Source organism: Lathamus discolor, chromosome 24 (genome assembly GCF_037157495.1).
Source record: "Lathamus discolor isolate bLatDis1 chromosome 24, bLatDis1.hap1, whole genome shotgun sequence".
In the NCBI taxonomy this organism is placed as follows: domain Eukaryota; kingdom Metazoa; phylum Chordata; class Aves; order Psittaciformes; family Psittacidae; genus Lathamus; species Lathamus discolor.
The window spans coordinates 363,396-378,753 of NC_088907.1; the positions used below are offsets into that span (position 1 = coordinate 363,396).

Below are 15,358 nucleotides of genomic sequence, written 5' to 3' on the forward strand. Positions count from 1 at the left end.
CCACCCACATCCCGGGTGCTCAGTGCCGGTGGGGGGGGCCGGGGAGGGGACGGGACAAGCCCGGGCTGAGCTGCGGGCGTGGGGAGGTGACGGGGCGGAGGCCGCGCGTTGGGGCGGCAGCACCGGCACCCACAGACCTGCAGCAGCACCGGCGCGGCACCGCGGGGTCCTGGGGGTGTCCCCGGGTCTGTGCCCCTCCGCCACCATGAAGAGGATGTTCTCCTGCTCCAGCTCGCAGGTGGCGGTGAGTCCCGGAGCCCCACGGGTGCGGGTATCAGTGAGCCCCGGGCACGCTGAACACCCGTGGGTGCTGCCGTGGCAACCCCATGGGGCTGGGTGGGAGGAAGCCCCCCCCCGCCCCCCGAGTTGCTGGTTGAGATCCTGGATTCAATCCCGATTCTAACCCCAGCCCCAATCCCAGCCCTGATGCCGGCTGCATCCCAGATCCAGTGCTGGTCCTGATACCGACTGCACTCCCAATCCCATCCCTGACGCTGGCTGCGAACCCAGTCCCAGGTCCAATGCCAGCTACAACCCCAATCCCAACCTCAATCTAGTCCCAGTGTTGGCGGCAGCCCAGACCCAAACATGGTCCCCATGCTGGCTGCAATCCCAGCCCTGATCCCGGCTCTATTGCCGGCTGCAAACCCAGTCCTGACCGCAGCCCGATGCTGGCTACAACCCAACACTGGTCTCGATTCTGGCTGCAATCCCAGCCCCAATGCCAGCTATAATCCCAGTCCTGACCCCAGCCCCAGCCCTGACGCCAGCCCAAATCCAGGTACAAATCCCAATCCTGACCCCAGCCCTAATGCCAGCTACAATCCCAACTGCAATCCAGCCCCCGGCTGCAGTCCCAGTCCCTGCTCCAGGGTGGCTGCAATCGCAACCCCGATACTGGGATGCTCGGTGCCCGATGCCGGTGCCCGTCCCTGTGCATATTCCCAGACCTGATCCCGCTGCCGGTCCCGAGTGCCGGTCGGTGCCACCACACCCCGCACGGCGGCGGGGCTGAGCCCGACAAACCAGCCGGGCAGGAGCAGGCTGGGGCACGCTCCGGCCTCGCCTCCCCTTCCTGGCTGCGCCCGGGGCCGGGATCAGCCGGGATTCGCGACCCCATCCCTAATGGAGCCGCCCAACAAGCAGGGAAATTGAGGCACGGCTCCACGCCGCTGCGGGGGGTGGTCATTGGGACACACACCCCCCGCAGCCTGTGCCTCAGTTTCCCCTCGCCTCCACCATTCCAGGTGGAAAGCTGGAACAAGCAGGACCAGAAGCTGCTGGAAGCGGTGGAGAAGGGGGATGTAGGGCGCGTGGCCACGCTCGCTGCCCGCAAGACAGCACGTCCCGCCAAGCTGAACGCCGTGGGGCAATCCGCGTATGTCCCCCCCGCCCGGGGGACACCACGGGGGACACCAGGGTTGGGGGGGATGGACCTGGGTGGCAGCCACCTCTCGCCCTCCTCCAGCTTCCACTTGGCTGCATCCAAGGGTCTCACCGAGTGCCTGACGCTGCTGCTGGCCCATGGGGCACCCGTCAATGAGAAGAATGATGATGGTAAGAGGGGGACACTGTGGGGACACCCCCATAGAGGGGGACATACCATGGAGCCAGTGTTCAGTCCCTGTGTAATGGTGATGCTGATGGGCTGCGTGTACCCCAGACCTGCACCTAGAGGCTGCAAGCTCCAGGGCGGCATCCCTGTCCTGCCATGCCATGGGGTGACGTCCCCGAGGTGGGGTGTCCCCTGGGGTTGGGGGTTCTCCCTGGTGTCCTCTCGGATGCTGGTGCCCAGCCCGAGGGTGTCTCCTTGCAGGCAGCACCGCACTGCATCTGGCCACCATCGCCTGCCAGCCCCAGTGCGTGAAGGTCCTGCTGCAGGTACAGGGATGGGGATGGAGATAGGGGTAAGGATGGGGACAAGGACAGGGCTGGGGATGCAGAGGGGATGGAGCTAGGGATGGAGATGGGGATAAAAATGGGGACAAGGAGCTGCCTGCTGTGTCCCCCTCCAGTACGGTGCCAACGAGGGCCACGTGGATGGGCAGAACCGAACCCCTCTGCACTGGGCTGGTGAGTGCCATGGGGGCTCCAAACCAGGCTGGGCTGGGCTGTGGGGTCCCTGAAGGCTCGTACGGGGTTGGGGATGCCCCAGTGACCCCCAAAAGAGCTGTGTCCGTCCCCACCCCGTGCTGACACAGCTCCTGCAGCCACCTCGGGCTGCGCCTCCAGTGTCCTCCTGCTCTGTGACCACGAGGCTGTCCCGGACGTCACCGATGCAGTAAGTGGGGACTCTGGGGGCATGTGGGACCCAATGGGTGCTGGGGGGGCGCTGACAGTACCTCACATCCCCCCAGCACGGGCAGACCCCCCTGATGCTGGCGGCGAGGGGCAACCACGCGGCCATCTGCGCCCAGCTCCTGCAGCGTGGCGCCGACCCCAACATGGCCGACAAGGAGCAGAAGTGAGTGTCTGCGGGGACAGGGGACACCCGGGGTGATGGGGGGTGATGGGGTGTGTCTGTGCTGTGCCCCATGTGCAGGGTAATGGCTTGATGGCACTCGGTGCACCCTGGGGATGTCCCCTGGCCCCAGGGGAAGAGTGAGGGGAAAGGGGTGGCAAGGGATGGGTTGCATTGTACCATCATGTCGCTGTGCCATCATGTCACTGTACTGCCATGCCATCATGCCACTGTGCCAATGGGCACCCGTGCCATCATGCCACCATGTCACTATGCCATTGGGAACCCATGTCACCATGCCATTTGGAACCCATGCCGTCATGTCACCGTGCCATTGGGCACCCACGTCACCAAGCTACTATGCCACTGGGCACCCATGTCACCATGCCACTGGACACTCACGTCACCGTGTCACTGCTCCGCAGCACAGCCCTGGCGCTGGCCTGCGAGCACGGCAGCCTGGAGTCGGCTGAGCTGCTGCTGAGCCATGGGGCAGCCCTCGGGAACATAGGGGACAAGGAGCGGTGGCACCACTTGGAGCAGAAGATTCCCAACTGCACCCTCCGGAGACTCCTGCGCCGCGCTCGCTGCAGCAGGAGAGGTGAGTCTCCCTGCCCCTGTCACCCCATCACTGTCACCCCATCACCGTCACCCCATCACCATCATCCTGTCACCATCACCCCATCACCACCACCCCATCACCATCACCCTGTCACCACCACCCCATCACCGTCACCCACCACCCAGCTGCTTGTTTTAGGGGAAAAAGGGGTAAAAGCGAGACAAATGGGATCGTTCCTTCCCCTCCCGGCAGAGAATGGTGCTGGCTGCACCGGGGACTCTGTGCCACAAACAGAGGGTACCCCGTGCAGTGACAGGGAGGAGGATGAGGATGAGAGCAAGGGTGAAAAGCAGCAGGATGGGAGCGAAGTTCAGCGGCTGCAGGAGCAGCTGGAGAGGAAAACTCGGGAATACCAGCGGCTGGAGGCCGCCTCCAACAGCATCCGGCAGCGGGTGCGGGAGCTGGCGCAGCTCCTGCCCGGAGCCGGGAATGGGATGTTGGATGAGGATGAGGATGGCGCCTGCCTGGCCCTGCTGGCGCAGCACATGGAGGAGCTGAGGAAGAGGATGGTGGCCGAGGGTGAAGGACACCAACCGGGGGGGGAATGTCCGGGGGCCGGGGCCGCTGCCCTAGTCACCTTCCTGACCTGGCTGCGGGATGAGTGTGCCCGGCTGCGGGAGGCGAAGGCGGGAGCCTTCACCCGGAGCAAGGGGCTGCGGAAGGAGGTGGAGGAAGCCCTGAGGAGGAAACTGCACTACGAGGTGGTGTCGGCCGACGCCGTGCGGAGGAGCTTGGCCGCTTGGGAGAAGCTGGTGCTGGGGCTGGAGCAGGCGCTGAGCCGCGCCGACGAGACCCATGCCAAGATCCTGGAGGAATCCCGCGTCCTCCTGGAAACCCTCGAGCGGGAGCTGCCGCAGCGGCTCAACGGGACGGCGGCCCCTTCCCAACGCCCGGAGCCGGCTCCGGAGGGGAAGAGCCAAGAGGAGCAGCCGGGGGAGGGTGGGAGCGCGGAGAAGGAGATGCAGGAGCTGAAGGAGAGCAACGGGATGCTCCTGGCGGAGCTGGCGCGGCTGGGGCGGGAGCGGGAGCGGTTGCAGGAGGAGCTGCGGGGGCTGCGGGAGCAGGACCCGGAGCTGGAAGGTGTCGCGCAAGGGGAGGTGCGGAGGCTGCGGCGGGAGCTGGCGCGGCAGCGGCGGGAGCTGGCGCTGCTGCGGGATGGGGTGGGAGAGCGGGTGCGGGAAGCGGCCGGGGACGCGGGCGCCGGTATCCTGCGGGAGCTGCACCACAAACTGGACGGGCTGGTGCGGTCCCAGCAGGAGGCCTTGCAGCTCATCACAGAGATGGAGGGCGAAGGTACCCCCGCAGCAGGAGCGCCCGGCAGCGATGGGGACGCTGTGCCCGCGGTAGTGGTCGAGCTGGAGGAGGCGGTGGCTGAGCTGGTGCTGGCCGCGGGTCCCTGCGTGCCGCGGGCGCTGCAGCGCTTGGCCAGCACCGCTGCCGCCCTGCGCGACCGGAGCATCCCTCCGGGAGCAGCGGGCGATGCCGAGCGCTGGCGGGAGGTGGCGGCCGAGGAGACGAGGGCCAAGGAGGAGGCGCTGGGCCGGGCGGCGGAGCGGGAGCGGGAGCTGCAGGAACTGCGGGAGCGCGCGGACGGGCTGGAGCGGAGCCTCGGCAGCCTCCGGGACAGGGCCGGGGAGCTCTCCAGGGCCTGTCGGGACAAGGACGGGAAGGTGAGGCCGGCACCGGCCCCTTCCCACCGCCATTCCCTTCCCATCACTGTTCCCAATGCTGTCCCCTTCCCATCACAGTCCTCATCACCGTCCCCTTCCCATTGCCATTCCTTTCCCATCACCATCTTTTTCCCATAATTTTCCCAGTCCTCCTGCCATATCTGTCCCCAGCCAGTTCCCATCACCATTTCCATCACTGTCCCCATCCCATTGCCATTCCCTTCCCATCACCGTCCTCTTCCTGAGGCTGTCCTCATCATTGTCCCTACCATCATCCCCTTCCTATCACTGTCCTTATCCCCATTGCCTTCCCATCCTCATCCCCCTACTATATCCATCCCCATCCCCCTTCTATATCCATCCCCATTGCCTTCCCATCCCTATAACTGTCCCCTTCCCACTGTCATTCCCTTCTCATCACTCTCCCCATTGCCAACCCTTCTCTTCTCATTGCTGTCCCCATCCCTGTCCCAGATGAAGAAGCTGCTGGTGGAGACAGAGAAGCTGTCGGCCGAGGTGCTGGGGCTCCGCAGCCAGAGTGCCCGGCTCCAGCTCCAACTGGAGGTGGGTGCCAGCACACCCGGTCCCCTTCGAACCAGCACCCCACCTCCACATCCTCCTTTTCCTCTTCCTCCTTCTCCTTCCCAGGTCCAGCAGAAGAACCACCGGGACATAGTGGCCATCTACAGGACCCATCTGCTCAACGCTGCCCAGGTGGGATCTCGAAGCCCTGGCTCCAGGGGGACAATTCCAACTGGAATGCTGGGCAATACGGAGCTCAGCACCCACTTTGGGTCCCTGTTCCCTAGCAAAGCTCTTCCTCCCTCAGGGATTCATGGATGAGGGGGTGCACGCCATGCTGCTGCGTATCCTGCGCACCCAGGGCTGACGGGCAGGATCGGCCCCATGGCTCTCACTAAGGCATTAAATGGGCAAAGTTGCATGGTCCCATCCCGTGTTCCCTGTCCCTGGCTGCATCCGACTGCGGCAGCGGGAGGGTCCTGGCTGGGAGTGAGGGTCCTGCTCCATGGGGGTACCCAGCGTAGTTTTGGGAGCCAGGCCGCGGGTGGGCACGAATAGGACTGATCCCATAGAGTGCCATATAACACCAAGGCCCCATAGAGCCCTAAAGAGCCTCATATAGACCCCCATAGAGCTTCATATAGTGCCTGTCCCCATACAGACCCATATAGCTCCATATAGCCCCACAGAGCACCACACAGCATCATATATCTCTATACAGCCTCGTATAGCCTCACACGGCCCCATACATCTCCATACAGCCCCAGATAGCCCCATATAACAGCAGTCCCCATACAGCCCCACACAGTCCCATATAGCCCCAGCCCCATACAGCGTCACACAGGCCCATACAGCCCCCCCCAGTTCCGTCCTGGGAGCGTGGTGAAGCGGAGCGCGCTTGGAGAGCGGCAGAGGGGCGGGGTAATAAGGGAGGTGGGCGGGGCACTAAGGGAAATGGGCGTGGTCTGTTGGCGCATGCGCGCCGCTGCGATGCTCCGTGTCCCAAGATGGCGGCGGCGGCGGAGCTGAAGGTGCGGTGGGGGTTGGTAGAAATTCATAGCGGGGCTGTGGGACTCATAGCGGGTGTAGTGAGGGGCTATGGGACCCATAGCGGGTGTTGTGAGGGGCTATGGGACCCACTGCGGGTGTTGTGAGGGGCTGTGGGATCCATAACGGGGCTGTGTGGGGCTATGGGACCCATAGCGGGTGTTGTGAGGGGCTGTGGGACCCATAGTGGGTGTTGTGTGTGGCTGTGGGACCTGTAGCTGGTGTTGTGTGGGGCTGGGATCATGGGGAGCAGAGCCAGGGGGCTCAGAGCTGTGCCAGGCTGTGGGGTGCTCAGCCCCACAGAGCAAAGAGGGGAGTCTGGGCCAGGCTCTCATCCCCCTCCATCTCTTCTTGTTCCTTTAGGAATGCGAGCGTGTCCCCTCCTTTGTCCTCCTGTGGAACAGAGAATTCCCTCCTTGGTAATCCCAAAGCTGCTTTGTTTGCCTTGGAATCCTTCTCCCTGTTGTGTTAATGCTTATTCCTTCCCCTCCTCCAAGGCTGGAATATGGGGTGTAACTTCCCTGCTAAAGGCCAAGGCAAGCAGTGAGTCCCTGGAATGAGGTTTGAGATGGACACAGCCCCAATGTGTCCTGAGCCCCGAGAGGCGATAAAGGGCACATAGAGGCCCCTCTGTGGGGCTGGTGCTATGGGAAGCTCTATGGGGCTCTATAGGAGGGTTGGATGTGGAGTCCAGCTGCCGCTGAGTGCGTTGTATTTGGGGACCCCAAAGGGAAAAGTCTTTCCAGATCCCTCGGGAGCTGCTCGATCCTGGATTTAACCCTTTGTCCCTGGCCTGAAGGCAGAGGTTGGGCAGTGCTGAGCACACGGATACACCCATGGAGGTGGCTCCATGCTTCCATAGCACTTGTCCATGGGTGCTCCTGTTCCATGAAGCCATCCCCTGAGCTCAGGAGCAGCATTTCCTCAGCTCTATCTCCTTTGGGAAGCATTGGGCTGGTTTCCAATGTATCCTTTGGAAAGCGGAGAGGAAAAGCAACACCTCAACCCCCTTTTGGGCTTATACAGTGGGGTTCAGCCGAGAGCTTAAAGCCTGGCTTTAGTTTAAGTGCGAGCTCCAAGGGGTTTTGGTTGGGCTGTAGCAACCTTTTGAGTTTCCAATGTGCAGTCCTCCTGGTGCTCTTGTAACGGTGGTTTCCTTCCCTTGCAGCACGTGGTGCTGAGCTGTGGGGTGTCCCAGCTCCACGCTCTCCTGCCTGGAAGGAAGCAGGAGCCCAAGTGCCCCCATGAAGATTAAGGAGCTCTACAGGAGGAGGTTCCCCCGCAAGCCCCTGGCCCCTTCCCACCTCCCCATGCTCCACACGCAGGCAGGGCCCCTGCCGGTGCCCACCACAGAGGGGCAGCTTCCCTATGGACACAGCTCCAGCCCCATGGCGGCAACGTTCCCACCTCCGAGGCCTGGAGCCAAGCAGGAGGTGGATGTGGAGCATGGGACCCCCCCCGTGCACCCCCTGCACCCCGATGTCACGATGAAGAGGTTGCCCTTCTACCAGGTGTATGATGAGCTGATCAAACCCACCACCTTGGGTATGTTGGGGGGGTGGCAGGGAGAGCCTGGGGCTTCCCAAGGGACGTCAGTGGGATCATGGAAGCATGGAATGGGTTTGGGTTGGAAGGGACCTCAAAGCTTGTCCAGGGACACCTCACACTAGAGCAGGTTGCTCCAACCTGGCCTTGAACACTTGCCAGGGATGGGGCATCCAAACCTTCATTCAGCTCCTGGTGGCTGTGGAATGCCAGGAATCTGGAATGTGGGGAAGGCAAACCGAGCAGGGATGGAGGAGGTGGTGATGGGTGAGGACGGTGAGACATGGGATGGGGATGAAGCCCCCTGGTCCCTTCCCACTCTGCTTCAAGTGAGGAAGATCCAGGTTTAGCTTTTGCCCATGCCTGGATCTCCCCAAGCTCTCCCTGTGTTCCCAGGAATGTTGGAGCTGTTTTTCTCTGGGTGGATGGAGGCTGCCAGCAGAGCAGGGACTGGTTGTAAGATGGGAGTTGGTTCTGGACGTGAACAGCAAGCCTGAGGATGGTCAGAATTCCTTGGAATTCCTGCTGTGGTCAGGAATTCCATTTCAGCACTGGGGAGCAAAACCCCCCTCGGCTTGCTGAGGAATCTGTGCTTGGAGGTGCTCTTTGGAGTCACCTCCTCTCTGTCCAAGCCACCAGGTCTTGGTTTTCCTACTAGAGATAGGGATAGGAGTGGAATATCTGCTTGGAAGAGCTCAGCTCTGTGGCTCCCGGTTAATCCCGGCCATGGATTGAGCTGGGCTTTGGTGTCCCTATGGCTTTGGAATCACTTCCTGTCTCTTCTCCAGCCTCCAGCACAAGCCAGCGCTTTGAGGAGGCTCATTTCACCTTCGCTCTCACCCCCCAGCAGGTGCAGCAGATCCTCACTTCCCGGTAAGTGAACTCCTGGAATGCCATAACTGGGCTCCAGCCGTTCCAGCTCATCCCAGACCTGAGGCTGTGCCTCCAGGCAGGATCTGCAGTGAGGCTGACATTGGTGGCATCCCAAAAGGCAGCAGCAGGGAGAGGTTTTGGGGAGATTTTCCTCATTTTCCCATCACTTTTGCAGCTGTTTGATGGGATTTGCTTGGGAATTCTGCCTGCGGGTCCACATGGATTTACCCTTTAGCTGCACTGGGTTTATTCATCATCCAACTAATAAGTGGTGGCATCATAGAATCCCCATGGAATTTGGGTTCAAAGGGACCTCAACGCTCATCTAAAGCCACCTTCCTCCACCTTCCTGGAGCTCAGGTTGCTCCAAGCCCATTCCAGCCTGGCTTTGGGATGGAGCAGCCACAGTAGGACTCAGGGCAATGTCCTGCTGTGGGGCTCTGATGCTCCAGTGGGTGCTGCTGCCCCTCTGAAGCCCTTCTCTTCCTTTGCAGAGATCTCCTACCGGGTGCCAAGTGTGACTACACCATCCAAGTGCAGTTGAGGTAAGGGAATCCCATCAACATCCCTCTGCCCTCCCTTCAGGTTTGGAATCACCCCTGGAGCTGCTGCCACACAAGATTCCCTGTTTGAAGGGCAGAAAAACTTCATCTCTTCCCATTTTGGGGCTCCTGGAGAACTCCTTCCTCTTGGTTTTAATCAGGAATGAGAGAAAACCTTCCTGAGCTTCACATTTGATTTTCCCTCAGCTCTTACTCAACACAATCCATGGCATGTGGAGAGTGGGAATGGTAAAATCCATGGTAGGTGCCTCCCCAGCACCCTCTGCCTCTTGGTGGCACCAAACAGGAGCTGGGGTGGCTCTTCCCCAACATTCACCCGTGGCTGGAATGGGTTGGAAAGGACCTTAAAGCCCATCCAGCTCCAAGGACAGGGACACCTTCCTCTGGAGCAGGCATTGATGGTCCCAGGAACAAGGTGGATGCATGGAAATGGTTCTTCTGTAGCATAAAACAGCCGCTGGGTGCGTGGTTTCTAAGGCTCAGGATGTGCCTCTTGTCATGCTCTGCATGGCAGGGGTGATGAAGGGTTTTCCAAAAGGAAGCTTTCCAAGGAAGCAAACCTTCATGCAGGAGGTGGTGGGCACCATCTCTTCCTTCCTGCTATGTGTTCCCATGTTCCCAAGCAAGAACTCCCAGGTACCTGTGGCTCCAGGTCCTGCTTCAGCACAGGGCTATGGTGGGATTCAGGGAGCAGGCACTTTGGAGAGGAACCTAGAGCCTTGGGATTGAGCAGGATTAGGACTTGCAGGGGATGCCAACACAGCCACAAGCAGGGAGTTGATGTAGAGAAGCCCTTGAAGTCACTGGTGGTGAAACAGGGTTTGAAGCACATGTGGGGCTGTTCACCTCCTGTTTTCCAGCCCTGGATCCATTCTGCTTGGGGGAAAAAGGATTTCCTCTTAGCAAAGGGAAGTTTGGGAATGTCACCACTCACTGGCCACTTTCTCCTTTAGGTTCTGCTTGTGTGAAACCAGCTGCCCCCAGGAAGATCACTTCCCTCCTAACTTATTCGTCAAGGTCAATGGCAAACTCTGTCCCCTGCCCGTGAGTAAACCTTCTTCCCTCTGGATTCCTTGGAGCCTGAAGCCTGCCCTTGGTAAAAGCTGAGATCCATGGAATAGTGCCTTCAGTAAATGGAGAAGGCTCCAGGAGACCTTACAGCAGCTCCAGTGCTTAAAGGGGCTGCAGGAAACCTGGAGAGGGGCTTTGGACAAGGGATGGAGGGATGGGACAAGGGGAATGGCTTTAACCTGCCCTGTGGGCACCTTGGGAGTGCCAGTGCTGGGGTTGAGCTCGCACTGGGATTCCTTCCTCATGGTATGGACATTAAAGGGACCATTTATCCCTCATTCCTTGAGCAATAACAGAATCCTAAAATGGTTTAGGTTGGAAAGGACCTTAAGATCATCCATCGTGGGCAGGGATGCTTTACAGTAATCCAGGTTGCTTCAAGACCCTTCTAACCTAGTCTTGGGATGGGGCAGCCACAGCTTCTCCAGGCACCCTGTGGGCTCCAGGGATGGGGCATCTACAATCCTAATATCCCATTAAGAATGAATAACAAGGACTAAAAATACTTTGGGATCGGTAGAGCAATTCCCAGACAAGCTCTAAAGCATGACTGGAAATACATCCTGAAGGATGGAATGGGGGCTGGAGACTCCCATAGGTGGCTTTATGTCCTCACTGGGTGCAGCTCTGGTGCCCTCAATACAAGGAGGATGCGGAGCTGTTGGAATGAGTCAAGAGGAGGCCATGAGGATGAGCAGGGGCTGGAGCAGCTCCCAGGGAGCCAGGCTGGGAACGCTGGGGCTGGAGAAGAGAAGCTGCTCTAGGAGCTGTCCCTGCCCATGGAACTGGATGATCTTAAGGTCCTTCACAACCCATTCTAGGGGGTTGGAGATGCCCATTGGTGGCCTTTATGCCTTGGGAAGAGTTCATTCAAGGTTCTCTGCCCCACAGGGTTACCTTCCCCCCAGCAAGAGCGGTGCTGAGCCCAAGCGGCCCAACCGCCCAGTCAACATCACGCCCCTGGCACGGCTTTCAGCCACTGTCCCCAACAGCCTCGTGGTCAACTGGTCCTCGGAGCTGGGCCGGGTGAGTGGGGTGGGAGCTGCTACTCCATCCATCTGCGTTCCATAGGGATGGGCTGGCAGAGGCACTGAGCCCTCTCCTGAGTGGGGCTCTCTCCAACAGAGCTACTCGCTGTCCGTGTACCTGGTGAAGCAGCTGACGGCTGTGGCGCTGCTGCAGAAGCTCCGGGCCAAGGGCATCCGAAACCCAGATCATTCCCGAGCCCTCAGTAAGTCCCTGTTGGGTTTTCCCAGCCTTTTCCCAGCTGGTCGATGGGATTCGCTTGACAGCCTGGCTTGGGAATTCTGCCTGGTGGCCCACATGCGTGTTACACTGGGTTTACTCATCCAACTAACACGTGGTGGTATCATGGAATCCCCATGGAATTTGGGCTGGAAGGTACCTTAAAGCTTATCTAAAGCCACCTTCCACTAGAGCAGGTTGCTCCAAGCCCCATTTAACCTTGTGGCCTTGGGATGGGGCATCCACAGCTTCCCTGGCCACCCTGTGCCAGCACCTCAGGGTGATGTGGAATGCTCCATCCCGTGTGTACTTGTCGCTGTGTGTCCAAGAAGGAGGATGATGACAGGAGACCCTTCTCTCCCCTCCTCTTCTTGCAGTCAAGGAAAAGCTAACTGCTGACCCCGACAGTGAGATAGCTACAACCAGCTTACGCGTGTCCCTGCTGTGTCCAGTAGGTCTCTACATTTATGTTCCTCTTCTCTTGGCTGGGCCTTTGCAAAGAGCTTCCTGCTTTGACCTTAACCACTGCGTAGGTGCTGTTGCAGCCCTGCTTTGGTAGCAAAGGAGCCAGCTTTGAGGCCCAAAGGCAAGCAAACCAGCTGCTCTTTCACACAGCCTCCTGGGGAGCCTCTCCCTGCCTTCCCCCTTCACTCTTAGCATGTGGAATGAGCTTCAAAAGCAACCCAAAGGGCACCAGTTCCTCAGGGAAAGCTTTTCTCTCCCCCATTAACTCCTCTTGGACACTGAGCTCAGGTCAATGCGCTGGGCAGGGGCAAGATGGGAATTAGCCCTGGAAAGAGGCTGGATAACCCCCCCTGAGCTCCTGTCCCTTGTTCCTCAGCTGGGTAAGATGAGGCTGAGGGTGCCCTGCAGAGCCACCACGTGCAGCCACCTGCAGTGCTTCGATGCAGCCCTCTACCTGCAGATGAACGAGAAGAAGCCCACGTGGACCTGTCCTGTGTGTGACCAGAAAGCCCCATATGACGACTTGATCATCGATGGGTGAGCTTGAGGGCTCCTTACACAGGGTCATGGCTTTCTTCTAAGGCTTATCTCTACCATCCTGACACAACTTGCAGCCTGGAATAATGTGGGATGTGACTCCATTCCCTAAACTGATCCAATCCGGGGAAGTTTCTCCCAAAGAACAAGAAGCCTTTGTCACAATCATTGTATATCCTAAAGCTAAACCTGCAGGTGATGCTGGCCCAGAGGGTTAATTCTTTGTACCACTTGAGCCCAGCTCCTTAGCTCCATCAGATCGACTCCAGAATCATGGAATCCTGGAATGGTTTAGGTGGGAAGTGACCTTAAAGCTCATCGAAAGCCATGGGACACTTTCCAGTGGAGCAGGTTGCTCCAAGCCCCATCCAGCCCAGCCTTGAAAACTGCCAGGAATGGGGCAGGCACTGGCAGGTTAAAGCCATTCCCCTTGTCTCATCCCTGCAGGATTCCATGCAGTGTTTGTGCTCTCTCCTGGCAGGTTGTTCATGGAAATCCTCAACTCCTGCACAGACTGTGATGAGATCCAGTTCATGGAGGATGGCTCCTGGTGCCCCATGAAGCTGAAGAAGGAGAAGCAGGAGATGGGCCAGACCTCTGTGTTCAGTAGCATTGAGGGTATGGGAGCTCTTTCTTCGCCAGTCCTTTGGCTGAGATGCCAAAATGCTTGGAATTCCAACTTGCAAAGCAACACTCAGAGCATCCCCCAGCACGGGTGGGAGCCAGAGTTTGGGATTAAACTGAAACCACCAGGAGCATGAAGAGGCCCTGTGCTGGGAACAGCAGGAAAGCTGCCGGTTCCCCTTGGAATTGGTGGGCTCTGGGACCTGCGCTCTGGAAGCCGCGGGGCTCCGGGGCTGACGCCGGCTCTTCCCTTGCAGCTGCTCCCCCTGTGGGCCCCGGGCCCCGGGCGGAGGTGATCGACCTGACCCGGGACTCGTCCGACGAGGAGGAGCCACCGACGGCCAAGAGGCAGCGGCCGCTCAGCAGCGCCCCCGGGCACAAGGGGTGAGGCGGGGACCGGCCCCAGCTCCACATCTTTGCTGCTCATTCCCAGCTCATTCCCTGCTCCCTCCCCGCCCCACACACAGCTCTCAGGAAGCACCCCCTGTGCTCCCAGTGTCTCTCTGCTGGGATGTGGCACCTCAGGGGACAGCTCCTGGATCTTCCCAGGCTGCTCCCAGTGATGCTCTTCGTGTCCCTGCTGTGTTCCAGGGTGCTGAGCATCCACCCCCGGCCATCCTCCGTGCTCCGGAGTGCTCCCATGGCAGCCTTGGGCAGGGACTATGTCTCCAACCTCCCCATTCCTGACTTCCACCCTTCCTACTCGGAGCTTGCAGGTAACAACAGGTCCCTCTGGCTGAAGGTACCAATCAGCACAGCCAGAGTGGGTAGGTGGAGGGAGTAACTTCCCAAAATCCCATCTCAATCTCCCCTCTGGCAGGTTAAAGCCATTCCCCCTTGTCCCATCCCTTATCCAAAGCCCTTCCAGCTTTGGGGAGCTGTCAGGATGGTGGGATCTCATTGAGAGGGGGGCTGGACCCATTAGAATTCCCTCCCCTTTCCACTGGAAATTTATTCCCCTTTTTTCCTGTTCTAGGCCTGGAGTTGTTTTCCTTCCTTCCAAGTGAAAACCAGGTACATTTGGGTGGTGGCTTTGGGAAGCTCTGGGATGGCTCCATCCCTTTGGATAGGGTTCTATGGGTACCAGGAGCTGACTGAGGTATTCCCATTGCTCGGCAGCATTACAGCCCTTCAGTCATCACCTCCCTGCAGGAGCAGGATGCCCTCAGCCATCTCTTCCCATATGGAAGCGCTTCCAGACCTTTCCTTGGCGTCACCCCCATGTCCATGGCTGGATCCCATCAAACCAGTAGCATCGTGGCCACCACCACACTCCAGAGCAGCCCCACAGCTCAGCCGGGATGCAGATCAGACATCATTGCCCTGGATTGAGCAGCATTCCCACTGGGAATAGATGGGACACGAGGCCAAGAGCTGGCCTTAGGGACTGGCTTCTCCAGGTGGGACCTGACCACTGTGTTGGGCAATTCCCACCCTTTGTGCTGCTGAACGCTGTATCCGCTGGGATTGGGATGGTGGGTTGGGAAGTGCCTTTTCACAATGGTTAAACCAAACCCCCTGACTTTGGAAGCAGCATCTTCAGTCTGGTTCCATCCCATGGGATTCCTCTATGGACTCCAAGAATTCCAATACAGAATCCAAGAATTCCAAGGGCGGAGTTCCAGCTGGGAAGAAATGCTACTTTTTAAGGGAAGAAGCCAATGGGAAAGGCTGGGATGAAGCCAGAGCCTGGGTGCCCCATTCCTCCAGTGCAATTCCCATGGATTCTTAAAAGCCAAACCTGCCTTTTTCCACTCTTTTTTTACCTCCTTCCAGCTTGGAGCTGGTCAGGGAACACAAACAGGATCTGTAATTCCAGTTGCATGGATAGTTCCCAAGTTTTCCCCCATTTTCCCTATGGACACAGGGATAACTGAAGGTGGTGATGTTGCCCAGGTAATCTATGGACTGAATGGGGGTTGTGGCTCCTGGAATTCCAAGTGGGATATTTTCAGGCTGGGGCAGCAGGGAGCAGGATTCCACCAGGATGAGGCCTTGTAGCCCAGGTGCTATGGGTGCTTCCATGCAATAAAGGTATGAAATCCATTTGGAGCTGGTGCTGTGCAGCATGCAGCAGGAGCCCAACTACTGTGGTGGGAAGGGTTGGGAATGT

The 15,358-nt window shown here is 59.2% G+C and overlaps 2 protein-coding genes across 8 annotated transcripts; both read left to right on the forward strand.

Annotated features, from left to right (window-relative positions):
- The first annotated feature begins 99 nt into the window (after positions 1–99).
- On the forward strand, positions 100–6,178 carry ANKRD35 (ankyrin repeat domain 35). 5 transcript variants are annotated; one of them, XM_065660029.1, is made up of 12 exons: positions 100–244; positions 1,248–1,378; positions 1,469–1,557; positions 1,817–1,881; positions 2,016–2,073; positions 2,202–2,281; positions 2,358–2,464; positions 2,887–3,062; positions 3,276–4,753; positions 5,228–5,317; positions 5,402–5,467; positions 5,583–6,178. In XM_065660029.1, exons 1-12 carry the CDS (start codon positions 206–208, stop codon positions 5,640–5,642), a joined length of 2,439 nt encoding a protein of 812 aa, XP_065516101.1. In that variant the 5' UTR covers positions 100–205; the 3' UTR covers positions 5,643–6,178. The 5 variants fall into 5 exon arrangements, with proteins under 5 accessions (XP_065516101.1, XP_065516103.1, XP_065516102.1 ...); XM_065660031.1 differs by having other exon boundaries at positions 2,211–2,281; XM_065660030.1 differs by having other exon boundaries at positions 100–238.
- A 40-nt stretch (positions 6,179–6,218) lies between these two features.
- PIAS3 (protein inhibitor of activated STAT 3) lies at positions 6,219–15,291 on the forward strand. 3 transcript variants are annotated; one of them, XM_065660235.1, is made up of 15 exons: positions 6,219–6,306; positions 6,686–6,741; positions 7,491–7,867; positions 8,656–8,740; positions 9,235–9,285; positions 10,257–10,347; positions 11,266–11,400; positions 11,500–11,605; positions 11,997–12,070; positions 12,461–12,621; positions 13,103–13,239; positions 13,503–13,629; positions 13,837–13,961; positions 14,222–14,259; positions 14,365–15,291. In XM_065660235.1, the coding sequence occupies exons 3-15, from the start codon at positions 7,567–7,569 to the stop codon at positions 14,575–14,577; spliced, it is 1,644 nt and encodes a 547-aa protein (XP_065516307.1). In that variant the 5' UTR covers positions 6,219–6,306; positions 6,686–6,741; positions 7,491–7,566; the 3' UTR covers positions 14,578–15,291. The 3 variants fall into 3 exon arrangements, with proteins under 3 accessions (XP_065516307.1, XP_065516308.1, XP_065516310.1); XM_065660236.1 differs by having other exon boundaries at positions 12,545–12,621; XM_065660238.1 differs by lacking the exon at positions 13,837–13,961 and having other exon boundaries at positions 14,365–14,451.
- The last annotated feature ends 67 nt before the right edge of the window (positions 15,292–15,358 follow it).

What these genes read in the sequence shown, in the direction of transcription:
- PIAS3 (XM_065660235.1), top strand. Translation starts at nt 7,567, where the DNA reads ATGAAGATTAAGGAGCTCTACAGGAGGAGGTTCCCCCGCAAGCCCCTG. An exon ending in GGTCCTCGGAGCTGGGCCGG is followed by an intron (nt 11,401 to 11,499) that starts GTGAGTGGGGTG and finishes TCTCTCCAACAG; the next exon opens with AGCTACTCGCTGTCCGTGTA. An exon ending in TGTGTTCAGTAGCATTGAGG is followed by an intron (nt 13,240 to 13,502) that starts GTATGGGAGCTC and finishes CTTCCCTTGCAG; the next exon opens with CTGCTCCCCCTGTGGGCCCC.
- ANKRD35 (XM_065660029.1), top strand. Translation starts at nt 206, where the DNA reads ATGAAGAGGATGTTCTCCTGCTCCAGCTCGCAGGTGGCG. An exon ending in AACCCCTCTGCACTGGGCTG is followed by an intron (nt 2,074 to 2,201) that starts GTGAGTGCCATG and finishes GTGCTGACACAG; the next exon opens with CTCCTGCAGCCACCTCGGGC. An exon ending in ATCTGCTCAACGCTGCCCAG is followed by an intron (nt 5,468 to 5,582) that starts GTGGGATCTCGA and finishes TTCCTCCCTCAG; the next exon opens with GGATTCATGGATGAGGGGGT.